Source organism: Lagopus muta, chromosome 26 (genome assembly GCF_023343835.1).
Source record: "Lagopus muta isolate bLagMut1 chromosome 26, bLagMut1 primary, whole genome shotgun sequence".
NCBI classification, from domain to species: Eukaryota; Metazoa; Chordata; class Aves; order Galliformes; family Phasianidae; genus Lagopus; species Lagopus muta.
In genome coordinates, this window is record NC_064458.1 from 1,951,432 (window position 1) to 1,968,293 (window position 16,862).

General features: G+C 55.5%; 3 protein-coding genes across 7 annotated transcripts in view; 2 read left to right on the top strand and 1 right to left on the bottom strand.

Moving 5' to 3' along the window:
* SBNO2 (strawberry notch homolog 2) overlaps positions 1-11,050 on the top strand; it is a 52,772-nt gene extending 41,722 nt beyond the window's left edge. For all 4 annotated transcript variants that reach the window (XM_048927481.1, XM_048927480.1, XM_048927479.1 and 1 more), the window contains 16 exons: positions 1,057-1,139; positions 2,138-2,338; positions 2,441-2,616; positions 2,813-2,944; positions 3,208-3,343; positions 4,015-4,127; positions 5,006-5,077; positions 5,443-5,551; positions 5,841-5,915; positions 6,273-6,416; positions 6,645-6,739; positions 7,073-7,165; positions 7,373-7,504; positions 7,743-7,819; positions 7,992-8,182; positions 8,305-11,050. In XM_048927481.1, the coding sequence (XP_048783438.1) occupies positions 1,057-1,139; positions 2,138-2,338; positions 2,441-2,616; positions 2,813-2,944; positions 3,208-3,343; positions 4,015-4,127; positions 5,006-5,077; positions 5,443-5,551; positions 5,841-5,915; positions 6,273-6,416; positions 6,645-6,739; positions 7,073-7,165; positions 7,373-7,504; positions 7,743-7,819; positions 7,992-8,182; positions 8,305-8,921 (2,446 nt within the window). In that variant the 3' untranslated portion in view covers positions 8,922-11,050. The remainder of the gene's footprint in view (positions 1-1,056; positions 1,140-2,137; positions 2,339-2,440; positions 2,617-2,812; positions 2,945-3,207; positions 3,344-4,014; positions 4,128-5,005; positions 5,078-5,442; positions 5,552-5,840; positions 5,916-6,272; positions 6,417-6,644; positions 6,740-7,072; positions 7,166-7,372; positions 7,505-7,742; positions 7,820-7,991; positions 8,183-8,304) is intronic.
* Positions 11,051-11,961: 911 nt separating this feature from the next.
* Positions 11,962-13,590, bottom strand: GPX4 (glutathione peroxidase 4). 2 transcript variants are annotated; one of them, XM_048927626.1, is made up of 7 exons: positions 13,464-13,590; positions 13,254-13,348; positions 12,966-13,110; positions 12,733-12,884; positions 12,624-12,648; positions 12,333-12,392; positions 11,962-12,250 (listed from the first exon to the last, which is right to left on the bottom strand). In XM_048927626.1, exons 1-7 carry the CDS (start codon positions 13,536-13,538, stop codon positions 12,194-12,196), a joined length of 609 nt encoding a protein of 202 aa, XP_048783583.1. In that variant the 5' UTR covers positions 13,539-13,590; the 3' UTR covers positions 11,962-12,193. The 2 variants fall into 2 exon arrangements, with proteins under 2 accessions (XP_048783583.1, XP_048783584.1); XM_048927627.1 differs by having other exon boundaries at positions 11,962-12,226; positions 13,464-13,589.
* A 196-nt stretch (positions 13,591-13,786) lies between these two features.
* On the top strand, positions 13,787-16,741 carry POLR2E (RNA polymerase II, I and III subunit E). The gene is made up of 8 exons (XM_048927625.1): positions 13,787-13,920; positions 13,999-14,173; positions 14,255-14,370; positions 15,302-15,382; positions 15,540-15,598; positions 15,769-15,847; positions 16,106-16,181; positions 16,465-16,741. The coding sequence occupies exons 1-7, from the start codon at positions 13,864-13,866 to the stop codon at positions 16,169-16,171; spliced, it is 633 nt and encodes a 210-aa protein (XP_048783582.1). The 5' UTR covers positions 13,787-13,863; the 3' UTR covers positions 16,172-16,181; positions 16,465-16,741.
* Positions 16,742-16,862: the final 121 nt, after the last annotated feature.

A 16,862-nucleotide genomic window follows, 5' to 3' on the forward strand; every position in this document is an offset into this window, starting at 1 on the left:
GGTCAGTGGCAGAGAGGCTCCGGATCTGAGAGTGAGCTTTGCATTGTGTACCAAGGCTCACATCAGCCAGCACACAAGGCAGAAGGGCTGTGCCTGGTCACTGCAGTCCCTCAGCAGCCAGCCCAGGGCTCTGCCCCTTCAGGGAGCAGGGCTGTGTCCTTCCACCCCTCACACCGAGGGTCTTACAGCCCTTTCCCAGTTCCCAGCACAGCCTCCTTGTCCCACAGGCGAGTTGTCATGTCCACACCTCTCAGCTTTTGCTTTCAACATATATATATTTTTTTCAACCTTCTCTGCCTTCTCATTGCGCTGGGGGTTCATCCCCATCCAACGTGATCAGCATTTAAGCATTAGTTCTTTTGTTTGCAGAGCAGACCACAGAAACATTTAATTCCCACACCTTCTGATTGCCCCGTTCACCCAACACCACCATTTTCCCCATGTCTGTGTCACTTTTCTCTATTCTGTGGGGAAGCAGGCCCATGTCCAGTTAACCAAAGGACCTGGTGGAGTGCATTTGTTGGACAGCCCGACAGTGGTCTCTGCTGTCAGAACACACAGAGGGACTGGGACTGACTGCATTTTTCACTAGTGATGTAACAGCTTCCCAGGATCTGTTTCCTGTTTCAAACTCCCTCCTAGTTGCTGCATAAAGGTCTCCGAACTTTGGCGTGCCACATGGCAGCACGGAACCCAGGGTCTGCTCTGCTTTTGTCACAGCATCTCCCAGGAGTGGCCCCGCTCCAGCAGGAAGGCTGCAGCAGAGCATTCCCAGCACTGAGTGCACAGCCTGCCCTCAGCACGCCTGTGCCACAGCTGGGGATCTGCTGTGCAGGCTGTGCTCCCAAGGCTGAGTTGCGTGTCTCCTGTGGAGCCCTTTGGTGCAACTCACTCTGCAGAGCCACGCCATAGCAGTGGCTGGCTGACCACATGCTGTAGTTGTGATGCTGGATTTACCCTCCTTAGATGAAATGTGCTGCTATCTCAGGTAACGTTGCTACGTGATGACCAGCGATGTTCCTGGTGGCTAGAATAAATTTTGCATCTTACTTTCAGAGGCGTCTTTCTATCACTAATTCAGAAGCACTTTCCTTCAACCAAAAGAAAGAGAGAAAAAGGAACTGGCATTAAAAGAAAACGTAAGAGCACACTCCACTGCCCAGCATTTGACCTCCTGCCTTGCTGCTTCACCCCAGCCACTCAGCTTTTTCTTTTCCTTTTTCCCCTTTCCCTACTTCATGCATTCGCTGCTCTGCCCTGGTTTCGGTTTGCCCTCCCGCACATCTCCTGTCACCTCCTCTCTCTTGGAGGACAGCAATCCTGTAGGTCACCTCCCCCTCCTCCCCTCACCCACTCCCTGCCACCAGCATAGGGCTGAGCCTCCACCACTTGCCCAGCAGCTGCTCCCCTTCCCATGGCTGTTTCTTTCCCTGGACTGGTGGGCAGGCAGCGCCGCAGTCCTGGCTGCACGTTTCCCTCTTGCAGCAGGGGCTCCTCCACTGCCCCTTATACGTAGCATGGCAGGTGTCCTGGGGGAAGAAAAGACTTCCCTGCCAATGCATTGGCTGTGGCTGCAGGTAAGAGAAGTTTGGGAATTGCTCCTCCAGTGGGATGGGAGGAAGGGTGGACAGCAGCACAGGCAGACTGTGGAGGTTTTGCTGGCAGGTTGCTGTTGCAGAGCAGCCTGTGCAAGCTGATTTTTGTGAACCCTCTCACATGGCAGGGGCATGTCTTACTGTGCTTGGAAGTAAGCAACGTCCCATCTGCAAACACCAAAACACTCTCACCTTCCCACTGCTTGCTCATTCCTCTGAAGGCAGCCAGACCTGCGGGCTCCTTCTGCTGAGGAGTCAGCACTGCTTTTCACCAGATGTGTGCTATCCTGACGTGTGCGATCAGCTGCAGCCCTGATACGAATTGCCTTGTTCTTCCTTTCTCTCTCTTCCTTTCTCCTTCTCTCTCCTTCCCCCTCTCTCCCTTCCTTCCTAACTGTCCTGCCATGCTCAGGAGGCTTTCTCTCTCTGAGATAAGCCTTTCGCTGGGGGCAGGCTCAGCTGTGTTGCGATCTCTTTTCCTCTTTCTGAGCTGGCACTTGCTGTTTTTGCACAAGGCTGACCCTGCTCGCTCTCCCATGCAGGCAAGCAGAGGGGCCGCTGCGCCAAGGCTCTGAAGGGCATCTGTGACCCCGTGGGGGTGATCAAGATCAGCGATGACAGCAGCACCGACTCTGACATGGGGCTCGACAGTGACTTCAACTCCTCCCCAGAGTCTGTGCTTGAGACCGACGATGTCATCTTCATTGAGCACGCCTTCAATGGCTTTGTGACCGAGAGCAGAAGTAAGCAGAGCCAGCAGCAGGGATTGGCTCCCTTCTCACTGATGGCAGCTCCTCCGATTTGCAATTTCCAGGTGACTCTAAACTTTTGCATTTCATTTGCAGGTAATTTTCACATGCTGCCTTCACATAAAGAGATGCATGGCCTGAGAGAACTGGAGCATGTGGAAAAGATGAAGCAGGACCTACTAGCAAAAGTAAAAGCACTGGGCAAAGAGCTACCTCTCAATACCTTGGATGAACTGATCAATCACTTTGGGGGACCGGAGCACGTGGCTGAGGTACCCCTTCACAGTGGAGTATATTTGGGTGGCACTAGTTAACAGGAAGAAGGCCAGCAGAGGGAGTTGCAGCTGGAAGAGAGCTTGCTTTCCTTCCTGGCTGTCTGAAAATCCTGTTGTGGATTGACCTCCTGAACACCCTGTACTGGTGGCCTGTGTAGCCTCTCTGATAACAGCCCCTCTCTTTTCTGTGCAGATGACTGGGCGAAAGGGCCGGGTAGTTTGCAGGCCAGATGGCTCTGTCATGTTTGAGTCTCGTGCAGAGCAAGGCCTCTCTATTGACCACGTCAACCTGAAGGAGAAGGAGCGTTTTATGAGTGGGGAGAAGGTGAGTTAGGTGTGAGCCAAGGAAACCTCCAAACCTCTGCATGGAGCGTGCAGAGGTGAGGGAAGGGGAAGGTGTCTGCGTGCTTTTGCCTTGCCAGCCTTACATCAGCAAAGCTCTGCACCTTCTGTCTGCCTGTGCCTGTCCTGCTGGGAGCTGACAAGGAGTCCTGTGGGCTGCCATCGTCCTTTGGGCTGTTCCTCCTAACAGTTTTGCAAACATACAGGGACCTCACACCCCTTTCTCATATATTCTCTCTCTTTCAGCTTGTAGCAATAATCTCGGAGGCCTCCAGCTCAGGAATCTCTCTCCAAGCAGACAGACGGGTGAAAAACCAGAAGCGCCGGGTCCACATGACACTGGAGCTGCCCTGGAGTGCAGACCGCGCCATTCAGCAGTTCGGTGAGGGCTGAGGCTCTCTGGTCACTGCCCCCCTTCCCCCGAGCACAGTGCAGATGGTGAAACCTTGGGCAGCCCTGAAATGGAAAAGTGTGTGTGGCCTCCTGTGCCAGGCTGGTGCTGCAGTCCTCCAGCTTTCTGAGAGATGTCAGCTTTCAGAGCACAGTGCTCCTCTGCTTTGCTTTGGGGGCAATCCAGACACACAGCAGTGGTGTCTGACTGAATCTGTGGAGAGGGTTTGTGTTGACTTTGGAAGTGGTTTGCAGTATGGAAAGGGAGAAGCCTTCCTATCTATACATGGGAGCAGAGGGCATCTCCATAAGCATGCTTGAAGGTTTCTGTTCCATCCTGTAGGCTCTGTAGGATGAGAAGAGCAAGTTCCTCAGTAGGTGAGCACAAAAGAATCAGTGCATTCTGTAGCTCAAACCTGGAGCATGAGGGCTGTAAACTCAACTCTGACAAGGTCTCAGCAGCAATAGTGATGAATGCTGTACCTGTGGGAGGGCAAACTGAAACCAGTGCTGTACCTCTGTCCTTTTACCCCAAAGGAAAGACCTGTTTTGAAACCAGCATGACATGGAAAGTTGTTCTGCCTCTCACCTGCTCAGCTTCTCTTCATTACCAAACAGGCTGCACCAACCTCTCCTTTCCCTTCTCTTCTCGTGTCCCTGTAGGTCGGACGCATCGATCAAACCAAGTTTCTGCTCCAGAGTATGTCTTCCTTATCTCTGAGCTTGCTGGAGAGAGGAGGTTTGCCTCCATCGTGGCAAAACGTCTGGAGAGCCTAGTAGGTGCCCTGCAGCAAATAAATTACTGCTTTAACTCCACTTCTTTCTGACTGGCTTCCATTCCAATATGCTTACTGGCATGGCCACTGTAAGTAGGGGGAGGGATTGCATCACCCCCTGACTTGAAAGCTGAGGAATGCAGAAGGCCTTTAACATCCTCCTAAGATTTTAAAAAGGAAGTAAAGAATAACCAAGGCAACAGGAGGATACTGGAGGAAGCAGAATTTCAGATGCTGGAATTCCCCCCCATACTATTACAGGAGTGCACACCCACCTATTTCCAGAAAGCCAATGAAATAACATATGGAGTAATTTATTAGACTCTTTCATTTTAATTCCCTTCTGATAAATCCCCAAATGCTTTGGTAAACTCCCAGTGCTCCAGAAAATCACTGCCTGCCTGTAGCACATTCAGTATCAGAGTCTCCTGATACGGCCTGGCCTTGGTGTCCTGGTTTCTGCTGGGACAGAGGAGTGGGTTTTTTCTTTCATACTGCCTGGCATGATGCTGTGTTTTGGCTTTGAGAGAAATGCAGTGTTGATAACACTGATGCTTTGGCTGTTGCTGAGCAGTGCTGCACGGAGCCAAGGACATTTCAGCTCGTCATAATGTCCTACCAGCGAGGGGAGCTGGGGTGGGGGGTCAGACCCAGGGCAGTTGATCTACACTCACAAAGGGCGACTCCAAAGCATATGAGATCATGTGAAAGAACTTTAGGAACTGTGAGGTGTTGGCCAGGGGGCAGCTGCTGCTCAGGGACTGTGGTGACACTGCGGTGCTGAGCAGCTGCCCAGTTAAACCACGGCATTCGGCCGTCCTTGGCAGGTGTTTTGTAGCAGCTAAAAGCAAGAATTTTTTGCTTGGTCTGTCTTCCAGGGTGCCTTAACTCACGGAGACCGGAGGGCCACTGAATCCCGAGACCTCAGCAAGTACAACTTTGAGAATAAGGTAACTTGCAGCTGTTCTCAAGGCAGCTCAGCCAAGGAGGGGTCAAAGCAGTAAGCGAGTGCCTTCAGTAGGAGCCAGGGACAGGCAGATCATTGCTGGCATCTACAGGCAGGATCTGGCCTAGCAGCATCAGCACCCAGCACCCCAAGTGTGGCATCCAGAACTGAGTTGCTCCTCAAGGGAACAGCCCCTGTCCCCAGGGGAGCTAATGTCACTGCTGGATGAGGGTGTGCAGGGTCCTGCACTCTGGGCCCTGGGGACAGGGTACGTCCCTGACCCACAGCATCCCTCAGCACAGCCCTCTCTTAGTGGGGTTTCTCTGCAAGTCATTTCCTCCCATGCGTTACTCTCGTCTCCTTTCACAGTATGGGGCTAAAGCACTAGACAGAGTTCTCTCCACCATCCTCAACTACACGGAGAACAGAGTTCCTGTGCCCAAGAGCTATGAGAGAGGAGAGGCTGCGTTTTTCCAGGGTAAGAACATCATCAGCCCCAGGGTTCCTGCTGCATCTTTCTGGCCAGGTCGATTTCAGGGTTGGGATGTCTGAAGAAAGAAAACAGCAGCTGGGAGTAGAAACTCAGAGGGAATGCTGCCAGTGACCTAAAGGCTCAGTGCTCATGCAGATACGTGTCATCCTGCCAAGCAAAGGGGAAAATGGATGTGGGGCAGACTTAACTGTGAAATAATGGGTACTGAAGGGGAAGTGTTACTGTTAGGGATGGGGTGACCCTAAAATACTCAAGCTGCTTTCTCTTTTTCCAGAAATGAAGCAAGGTCTTATCTCTGTGGGGATCTGCTGCAATCAGTTGAAGTATGGCACTGTCTCAGTAGAGAAAGGTACGTGTCTTATTTTTCCTGGCCAATGTAAGGGAGAAATGGAAGAGGCCTTGCTGTGGCCCTCCCACCCCATCTGCACCAGAACACAGCCTCAAGGAGCTTGCTGTGCAGGCAGGGCAGAACATGGCACTGCTGCTGTGAGGGCAGAGTCCAGTAGGGTATAATCCAGGCTGCAGATTGCATTTCTCTGCAGCAACCTGGCAGCTGGCAGCCTGGAGGAGCAGCCCTTGGGCTGCTCTCTTATGCATTGCTACTGTGTTGCTCTGAAGAAGGGTGGGGATTCTCTTTTTGGATGTCTTTGGGAATGTGCTGGTCAGCCAGCTACTCAGTCTTCCCTGCCCTGCTGCCCTCTTGCAGACTGCTCCATCACCAAGTTCCTCAACCGGATCCTGGGCCTGGAGGTGGACAAGCAGAACATGCTGTTCCAGTATTTCTCTGATACCTTTGACTATCTGATTGAAAAGGACAAGAAGGAGGGCAAATATGACATGGGCATCCTAGGTAAGGAGGAAAGGGGTGATCAGGCTCCTTATACTGCACCTCTGAGGTTCCCTGCTCCTCCCTGTGCTGACCACTGGCTATTCCTCTGTTCCCATCGCCTACTCAGGTGCTGGAGGGTCCCAGCTCCACATAGCACAGATCCTAAGACTCCTGTGCAGGAAGGGGAGGTGGCACAGGGAGATGGATCTGACACCTGGGCATGTGTTTTGGTCTTTCTTTGTGCTACAGATTTAGCTCCAGGAATTGATGAGATCTACGAGGAAAGCAAGGAGGTCTTTCTGACCCCTGGGCACCCGCAGGATGGGCAGGTTGTGTTTTATAAGGTAGGCAGCCTGCACTGCTGTTTCTGCAGTCCACTTTTCTCTGTTGCTTTCCATGCTGGAGCTGTGAGCTGCTGGATCTCCCCCCCTGCCCCATGGCTGTTTGTCATGCTTGTGTCATGTTTGCTGTGGTCGTGAGTAGGTCACTGATGCTGGGAATCACAGAGGAGGCAAGGAGAGGCCCTGTGCTACCTAGGGGCTCTCTGGGCTGTAATGCCCTGGAGCGTAGCCTAGTAGAGCCTATTTCCTCCTGAGGAGGGAGTGTTTTGTGAGACAGACATTGGTGCTTTCGTCCCATGCTCTGAAGTTACAGAATCCGTGTTTGTCCTCATTTAGATCAGTGTTGACAGAGGACTGAAGTGGGAGGAAGCTTATGAGAAGTCACTGAAACTGACGGGATCTTATGATGGGTTCTACCTCTCCTACAAGGTGGGTTCTGGGGCTCTGCTGGGATGGCACCCCAGCTGAGAGGATGGCTCCTCACTGGAGGTCTGTCATGGCCCTTGGGCTGTGTCTGACCTCGTGCTGGGGGCTGGGAGGTGCCTCTAAGAACTGCATCACAGAGAAGGGTCGGTTCAGACAAGGGCCTGGGGGAGGAAACCCATGTGACTGTAACCATCAGCTCTGCCCCAACAGACACGAGGCAACAAATACACCTGTCTGCTGGCAGAGCAGGGCCGTGGCAAGAACTTCATCCTCTACAAGCCAAATATTGGGAAGCAGAGCCAGCCTGAGAGCTTGGACAGTCTGCACAAGAAGTACCGGCAGGTAGGTGGGAGCTGCAGTGCTGCAGCGTGGGGAGAGGGACGAGCATCCTTCTCTGAGCAGGGCTGGCTGAAGGACATTCATGTAACTCCTTTACACCTTCTCCTATCCCTGTTGTGTGTCAGGCAGAAGCAGTGGTAGCACCTGGGTGTGCTGCCTCCCAGTCCTGGATTTCAGGTGTCAGCTGTATGTCAGACAGTGGAAAATCCTGAGCCTCTGCCTGTAATTTCTTCTTCTGCAGGTGACACCGGATGAAGCCAAGGAGCACTGGGAGAGCTGTTATCATTTCTCCTTGAAGAAGTGCAACCATGCTGTCTGGTAAGGGATGCACACCCCAAACCTGCCCAGCTCTCAGGGTGGGGGACTTATCCTGTGCTTCCCAACAGTGCTGTTGGGGTCTGGGTTGTAGCAGTGAGTGGAGGACATGCTATGGAGGCAGTGGATGTAACAATCTGCCGTGCTGATTCAGGTCATTTTCTCCCATTTGAAGGAACAGGAGCTGCAAGCTGATCCAGGAGGGGAAAGAATGTTTCCAGGGCATGCGCCTGCGTCACTACTACATGCTGTGCGGAGCCCTGCTGAGGGTGTGGAGCAGGATTGCCAGCATCATGGCAGACATCACTAACACCAGCTACCTGCAGATCGTCCGCCTCAAGACCAAGGAGAAGAAGAAACAAGTCGGTAGGTGAAATGTGGGGAAGGGAGCGGGGGCATGAGCGGGCCCTGGTACTTCTGCCTCTGTCCCCAAGGCTCTCCCTCCCTTCCTGAAGTGCTGTGGGGACTGAGGCACGTTCCTCCCTTAGGGATAAAGATCCCCGAGAGCTGCGTTCGGAAGGTGCTGGAGGAGCTGAAGCAGATGGATGAGAACGTGAAGCGGAAGCACAACCGACTCCTCCAGGCACAAGAGCAGAGCCTGCAGTTCTCCCTCCCCCTGCACGGGAGGCAGCAGCCCTTGGACCTCACGCACGCAGCGCCTGGGCTCTCCTTACCACAACACTCCCTGCGCCAGGACGAGATCCTGGACCTGACCTACAGCCCTCCCAGCGACAGCATTCCTGACGTGATGAACCCGGAGCCCAGCCCTCTGTGCTTCCCCCCGGAGCCTGTGCTCCAGCCCCACCAGCAGCACGGATCTCCCTTTGGCTTCGGCCACCTTTCTGCCTTCAAAAGCCCGGACACCATCCTGGAGGGCAGCGTGCCTCTGAGCTCTTCCCTGCAAGAACATCAGCCCCTGCCTCACCCTGAGCCCTCACAGACTCTGCAGCAGCAAGAAGATTTTGTTCAACAGGATGGAAATATCAATTTCAGAGAGATCCTGGAGGACATGCTGAGGACGTTCAATGGGGCCCCTCAAGAGAACATTCTCCCCCAGGAGCGCCAGAGCGTGATCCAGTTCAGTGGGCTTTTCCCAAACTTCTGAGAGCCTCTGGGTGCACCGGGTGACTCTCAGCCACTGCAAATCCATATCCTTTGGTGCAGAGATGAGGGCTAGGGAGCCCTGGCTTTTCTACTGGTTTGGACTGATCCGTTTCTTTTATTGAGGGAAGAAGAAAAAAAAAAAATTATAGTTCCTTAAAGCAAAGTTTATTTATATATAATATACAGTCAGGCATGTATAGATTTGTATATAACGTGCTTGGGGGTTCAGCTGATCTGGACTGATGGTCTCTGCTGTGTTCAAGTCCTGCTCACGGGTCAGTGCTGTGTGAGACCAAGGAGAGACACCCATCCCCTGCAGACTACTGAGTTTCCAAGCCAAGTCGTGCCTCTCTCAGCCCAGAGCACTGCAGCTGCAGCCCCTGAAGCTGCCTCAGCTTTGCAGCAGTTGCAGGAACTGACTGCACCAGCACCTAATTAGCCGGGATCGTGGCAGAGCTGCTGAGTTTGGCACAGCTCAGCCAGGCTGGGACCACGCAGGGATTGCCTGGAGCCTGGGGGCCGTGAGTCCCACTGACCTCTCCTGAGCCTGCAGGGCTGCTGCAGCTGGCCGTGCTTTGCCCACATTTTGCTATCATGTGCTTTTTGTCCTGGCCTTCTCCCCAGCCCTGTGCTGCTGGGCTTCTTGGCTGGGACAGGGACGGTCCGGCTGTGTCACCCAGCACTGCTCTCAGCCCCGGGTCCCTGGCGAGCACAGGGATGTGCAGTATTGCTGCTCATGCTGCATATCCAACCTCCAATACCAAAGAGCAAACGTCTGCTTTGCACTGCACTGCCCCACATCCCCACCTGCCCCAGCAGCAAGGTGGGCAGCTGCCCCCCAGCACAGAGGGCACCGCTGCCAGCCCTGCTCCACACCTCACACCTCGGCAGGTCCCGGGGACTCAGCTTTTGTTTTCTCTGCTTAACCTGAGGAGTGTGGCAGGGAACTGGCAGCGTTGCCCTGGGGCAGCTGCTCTGCATCCTCCCCTCTGCGTCTGTTCTCTGCATTCAGTCACCTGGGCGTCCCTGGAAGCAGCACCGGGATGCTTTCAGGGGAAGGATGTGAGCCCCTCCCCAGCTGGCCCAGCTCTCAGCGAGGACCCCTGCCCAGAAGGTCTGTCTTGAGGGGCTGCAGCTCTACATTAGCTCCTGAGCCCCTCCAGGCACAGAAGCCCCAGCTTTGGGACGCGCCATGGGTTGCTGCAACCCCAGAGACTGAGGGCTGCCTGCCCCACTGCGCTGAGAGCAGGGGCAGCTGTGGGCTCTCTGCCCCCCCCCAGCCTCACTGCTTGCCCCTGTCCAAGGAACCCTCCTTACCTCACAGCCCACACCAAAGATGGGAGCTCCTGCCCCCAGGCTCCCAGCAGGGCAGGGCTCTCCTCTTCCCCTCCTATTGCAAGTATTTCCCCGCTCACAACACTCACTTTCACTCACTTGGCACTTGCTGAACTCTCAGCAACCAGGGAAAAGGGTACCAAGAAAACCCATTTCAGAGAGACTCAAACTCAGGAATCACGAGGTATTCCCACCTGGTGCCCTTTGCCCACCCCTGTGCCACGTTAGCAGAGTCCCACGTGGCAGCTTTGACACACGATGTTCAAATATATGCAATTATCCCTCCCCCAGCTCTGGAAGACAGAGAGCACCTTCAAGGAAACCCCTCCCTGCCCTGATCCTGTGTTTTTGTCAGGGTTAATAATATGTAACGATATCTTTTAACTAAATTATTACGCCGTTGTCCTACTGATTGTATGTATTTTTAAATGAGTCCCTCTTTTTCTTCCCTTACACCTTTTTTGTTAGCACTTTTTAATCTGCTTGTCGTTGGCCTTTGTTTTTTTTCTATGTGTATTTATAATTAATTGAGATGTATATATGTAAAGAGATTTGTTTTTTTTTTTTTTAGAACATGTGCCTTGGACTAATAATTCCTGAATTTTCTACTTGCCTCAGAAGGATCATTTTTCAATCTGCTCAGTAAAAAGGAGCCACACGTGAGGTCTCTGTAAGTCCCACCTCTGTCTGTTCAGCCTTCCCCAGGCTCGCACCAGGCCTGGGGTCAACGTCCCAGCTGCTCCCCACACACCCCATGGCACTGGGCCACCGCTGGGAGGATCCTGCCTACACTGTGCCCTCCATGCCAACAGCTTTGTTTTTTCCCCCAGCTTTGCTGCAGAAAACACAGATAAAAACACTCTTGTTGACACAGATGACTCCGCCAAGAGCTGCTGAGCAGGCGCAGCTCAGCCCCACGCGCTGCTCCTTAACCCAGAGAGCGACAGCCAGCCCTGCTGTGCTCCCAGCTTCACCCTTACCCCACATCGGGGGCAGGGTTGAGCCCCGCAGCCCCGGCTCAGCTCCACGTGCTGCGTCACCGCGCTGTTTCACCACAGCACAGCTTGCAGTGGTTGCATCCTGCACCACTGAACATCTCAGAGGGCGCTGGGCATTGCTGCGTGCTGCAGCTCCTCCAGGCAGGGAATCGAATTCAGGCAGACGCTGCGTTGTTGTGCAGCACAGCACACAGGGTGCAGGGTTGGTTCTCCCAATGGGACGTGCAGACTTGCTCCTCTACTTCAGCTTTTCCTCGGGGCAGCAGCTGACCCGGGATTTGGTGTCATTTCCCGGTCAGCACTAATGAGGATTATCCCTGCTCTGTGAAAGCTCCCAGCTGCCCCACTGAGCCCCAGTTACAGAATCACAGCATCACAGAATTGTAGGGGTTGGAAGGGACCTCCAGAGATCATGGAGTCCAACCCCCTGCCAAAGCAGGTTCCCTACAGCAGGTCGCACAGGTCGGCATCCAGGCAGGTCTTGAACATCTCCAGAGCAGGAGACTCCACCACCTCCCTGTGCAGCCCGTTCCAGTGCTCCTCACCTCACTGTAAAGAAGTTCTTGCGCATGTTTGTGCAGAACTTCCTGTGCTGCAGTTTCCAGCCGTTTCCCCTCGTCCTGTCTCCACTCACCACTGAAAAGAGTCCGGCCTCGCCATTCTGCCCCCCACACCTTAGATATTTATAGACACACACACAGATATCACTCATTTCCAGTGGATTTATTGCAGGTGGACAGTAGACACTACATTATGGCTACGGGACAGGGCTGCCCAGCAGAGCCCCCCGGCCCTGGGACGCCTTCCTCCAGCAGGTGCACGCCAAATCTTCAGGTCTGCCTCACCAGCAGGCTGGCTTCAAGGCAGACCGTCATGGTGCTGGAGGACGGCGCCCACGGGGAGCCGGGAGCGGTGCTGGGCAGCAGCTCGGCAGGCAGCTCTACAGGTAGGCGGGCAGCTCCTTCTCGATCACCTTCGAGATGAAGGGGAGCATCACCTTGAGAGCATCACTGCCCTCAGCACATGCCAGGAGCCCTCAGCTGGGGCTGGGGGTCGGGCAGAGCGCGGGCAGCACTTACATAAGGATCCTCCATTGGGCTGTACCTCTTCACCACTTGGCCCTCGCGGTTGATAAGAAACTGTGGGAGCGAAGCAGGAGCCAAATGAGCAAGTCCAGCTGCAGCATGGGAACGGCTGAGCAGCACAGGGCTCTGCTCCGGGGCTGGGACTGCCCTATAGCAGAGCTGTACCCTGCAGAGCTGCTCCCCCACAGCCCAGCACAGCGCCCGGATGGCAGGGCTTCTCCCCCCCACCTCAAAGCTGAAGGTCTGACCCACACACAGCCCCGAAGAAGGCAGCACAGCCCCTACCTTAGTGAAGTTCCACTTGATGGCACTGAGAGAGAGGAAAACCAAGGGTGAGAGGCACAGAACTGTGCTACAGCACCGCCCCATTGCCCCCTTCCCATCCAGCACTCACTTCCCCAGCGTGCCCCGGCCCTTGGGCTGTTCCTTCATCCACTTCCACAGCGGGTGGGCGCCGTCCCCATTAACCTCAATTTTGCTGAACATATCGAACTTCACCCCGTAGCCCTCCGCAAAGGCCTTGATCTGCGCCTCGTCCCCGGGCTCCTGCGGGGGAAGGGGGGCCGGTGGGGGTCACACCGTGCTCGGGGATCCCCGCACAGCTCCTCCCTGCTCCGCTGTGCCCACCTGCTTCCCGAATTGGTTGCAGGGGAAGGCCAGGATCCGTAAGCCCTTCTCAGCGTATCGAGCGTGCAGATCGACGAGCTGAGTGTAATTCACCGGGGTCTTTCCTCATTTGGACGCCACGTTGGTGACGATGCAGACGAAGCCCCTGCGGGAATAAAGGGGGGGGGGGGGGGGGCAAAGCGGTGGAGAAGGGGGGAAGGGCAAAGCCGGGGGGTGTGCGTGCGGCCGCCGCATTGAGCACTGCGCCGCGGCACAGCGCTCCCCGCACCGCCCCGCACCGCCCCGCACCTGTACTGCTCCAAGGCCACGTCGTGCCCGTCGATGTCCCGCGCGTGGAAGTCGTACATGGAGGTGGCCGAGCGCCACTCGTCCGCTTGCGCGCACTGAGGGGTCAGCGGTCACCACGCGGTCACCACGCGGCCCCGGCCGCTCCCGTCCCGCAGTCCGACCCGGGCCCATCACAGCCTCCCCCGGCCCAGTCCGCCTCCCCGCGCTCACCATTCTCCGCTCCGCTCCCCGCACCGCCGCCGCTCCGCACAGCAGCGCCCGTCCCCAGCGCCAACCCCAACTCATCCCACCGCCGCCCTGCCCCTCGACCAATCGGCGGCTCGGACGCGCGGAGGCGCCGCCCACCCGCTGCAGCACCGCTAATCATTGTTCGGAGCGAGCGGCTCCCTCGGCTGACAGACGGGAGGATCGACCAATCAGATTGGCGAGGCGGCCGCAGAGGCGTGAGAATCCGCGTAGGGGCGAGGACAGCGTCCTTGCGCCATTCCTCCTCCCGCCCTCCGCCTACAGCTCCCGGCATTCCCCGCGGCGAAGGACCCCGCGCGGGGCGGCCCCGCCCGCTCCTCGGGACCGGCATTGCGGCGGGCAGCCCGGGGTCCTGCGGGGCAGCATGGACGACGAGGAGGAGACGTACCGGCTGTGGAAGATCCGCAAGACCATCATGCAGGTGCGGGGCGGTGCGGAGCGGTGCGGGGCGGTCTCCGGTCTCAGCTCTCCTCTCCTCATGCGGCGCTTCTTCTCCCAGCTGTGCCACGACCGCGGTTATCTGGTGACGCAGGACGAGCTGGATCAGACGCTGGAGGAATTCAAGGCGCAGTTCGGGGACAAACCCAGCGAGGGCCGCCCGCGCCGCACCGACCTGACCGTGCTGGTGGCTCACAACGACGATCCGACCGACCAGATGTTCGTTTTCTTTCCCGGTGAGCTGTGGGACCGGGTTGGGAACGGAATCGCCGCGCTGTCGCCGGGTTCGGTCTCACCCGGCGCTGTTTCTCATCCAGAGGAGCCCAAAGTCGGCATCAAAACCATCAAGATGTACTGCCAGCGCATGCAGGAGGAGAACATCACGCGTGCGCTGATCGTGGTGCAGCAGGGAATGACCCCCTCGGCCAAGCAGGTGCGGTGCGATGCGGCCCCGGGGCTGTTTGAACCCCTGGGTCCATAAACACGGAGCTTTTGTGCAGAGAAAACCTCTTATCAAAGGTTCTGAGCCTTAACGATGGGCTCGCTCAGCATTCAGTGCATTGAGCCGGAGCGACCTTTAAGAAACCAGATGAGGTTTGACAAAAGGAGGCGTAGAGTCCTGCGTCTGGGGAGGAATAATTGCACACAGCGGTACGGGTTGGGGGATGAGCTGCTGGAGAGGAGCTGTGCAGAGAGGGACCTGGGTGTCCTGGTGGATGACAGGTCGGCCATGAGCCAGCAGTGGCCAAAAAGGCCGATGGCATCCTGGGGTGCATTAAAAAGAGTGCGGCCAGCAGGTTGAGGGAGGTGATCCTCCCCCTCTACTCTGCCCTGGTGAGGCCTCATCTGGAGCACTGCGTCCAGTTCTGGGCTCCCCAGCACAAAACAGACAGGGATCTCTTGGAAAGAGTCCAGCGGAGGGCCACCAAGATGGTGAGGGGCCTGAAGCATCTCTGCTATGAGGAAAGGCTGAGTGAACTGGGTCTGTTCAGCCTTGAGAAAAGAAGACTGAGAGGGGACCTGATCCAGGTCTGTAAATACCTGAGGTGTGGGGGGCAGAGTGGTGAAGCCAGGCTGTTTTGAGCAGGGTGTGCAGACAGGACGAGGGGAAACGACCAGAAACTGCAGCAGAGGAAGTTCTGCACAAATGTGTGCAAGAGCTTCTTTACAGTGAGGGCGATGGAGCTCTGGAGCAGTCAGGGGGCACAGAGATCTGTTTGCTGTCTGCCTGTGTGACTGTCAGGGTGAGCACAGACACCGTGCTGCCCTCCTGGTGCTGCTGCTCATGGCAGGGCAGAGCTGAGCGCTCACACTGAGGCTGTCCCAGAGCAGTGCTGCAGCGTCTTGTGATTCTTCCTTCCCAGTCCCTGGTCGATATGGCTCCCAAATACATTCTGGAGCAGTTTCTGCAGCAGGAGCTCCTGATCAACATCACTGAACATGAGGTGAGCAGCGCAGGGCGTCCCTTTCATCCCTGCCCTGTGCTGGGTGGCGCTGCTGGAGCTTCATTTCTTACCACAAATTGCTCATCTTGCAGCTGTGGAGAGGGTGGTTGCTTTCTCAGTTTGTCTTATCTTGTGATTTCTCCCCTGCTGCTTACAGCTGGTCCCAGAGCACGTTGTCATGACAAAAGAAGAAGTAACCGAGCTGCTGGCCAGATAGTATCCTTTGTTTGGTCCTTCCCTTCCTGTCAGGGGGTGATGAGTGCTTGCCTTGGGCCAAAAGTGAACACCTCTGACTGTGGGAGTGTATGATGTTCTGTTGGCTGCACCCTGCCTTAGGACACACAGAACCCTGGGTTCTGGCAGAGCTTCTCCTTGACTCCACACAGTAAGCTGAGGGAGAACCAACTCCCCAGGATCCAGGCTGGGGACCCCGTGGCCCGATACTTTGGGATAAAGAGAGGCCAGGTAAGAGAAAACCCGATAACAAACAGCAGGGCCCTGCAGGCAGGGCGAGGAGCCGTAGCAGCACAGTATTCCAGAGCTTGGAGATGGGAAAGGTTTCCTCTTTTTTAGGGTTATTTTTTTCCTAGATGTTATGGGTCAGGTAGAGATGTGTGCAAACCAGCAGCTAGCCCTGGGGCCAGGCTTGGCTGCCTGCTGAACCAGCTGGCAACAGCTGCTGTAACACTGCATCCCCCAGTGCTCCTTCTGCTGGCCTTCCAGGTGGTGAAGATCATCAGACCGAGTGAGACTGCGGGCCGCTACATCACCTACAGGCTGGTGCAGTGACAGCTCTCAGGTAATGTGTGACATCCCCACCTTTGGGCAGCGCTTTAAACTTGTGCTGAGGCTTTCCAGAGGTGACTTGAAGTGAGTTGGCTCTGGGAAAGGATTCCCTCCAAGTGACGTAAATGATTTGTGTAGGGAAATGTGTGGGATGGATCAGAGCGGGGCTGTCCTGGTCTGGTGCCTCAGTAGCATTGCTGAAGGCACATCTCTCAGGGCAGCAGAGGGGTTTTGCCTTGAGAGCGATCTGCTGAGGGGGACGGGAGCTCATTCACATCCTGAGTTCTTTCTTCCAGATGTGAAACAGTTCTGTGACATCTGATCTTCCCACCCACCGACAGCTCACGGCTCCCTGAGCTCTGTTTGAGGGCTGAGGAACTTCTCTGTCCCTGCTGCCTCTCTGCAGTTGTTTTCCTTGGCCCAGTTCCTCATTTTCCAGCGTGGATTTTGCTGCAAATCCTTCTGCTTCGTTAAGGAATGCCATGAAAGCACCTGAATTGTACAAATGAGTGGAAAGAGGCTTTTGCTACCCTGTTCTATGAGATCTTATTTTTAATAAAGGTTTGTACTCTTGCTGTTCTTCACTGTTTCTGCATTTCTCAGCCCTCTCCTGTATCAGAGCTGAACGGCCACAGGCAGTTCTGTGTGTGCCATTCTCTGTGGGATTTGTTGCTGCTCAAATTCTATGGTTCAG

Bases quoted from the DNA above. Each gene is read 5' to 3' on its own strand.
- POLR2E (XM_048927625.1), top strand. From the start codon at position 13,864: ATGGACGACGAGGAGGAGACGTACCGGCTGTGGAAGATCCGCAAGACC. The intron at 15,383-15,539 runs GTGAGCAGCGCA...TGCTGCTTACAG, and splicing joins TCAACATCACTGAACATGAG to CTGGTCCCAGAGCACGTTGT. The intron at 15,599-15,768 runs GTATCCTTTGTT...GACTCCACACAG, and splicing joins ACCGAGCTGCTGGCCAGATA to TAAGCTGAGGGAGAACCAAC.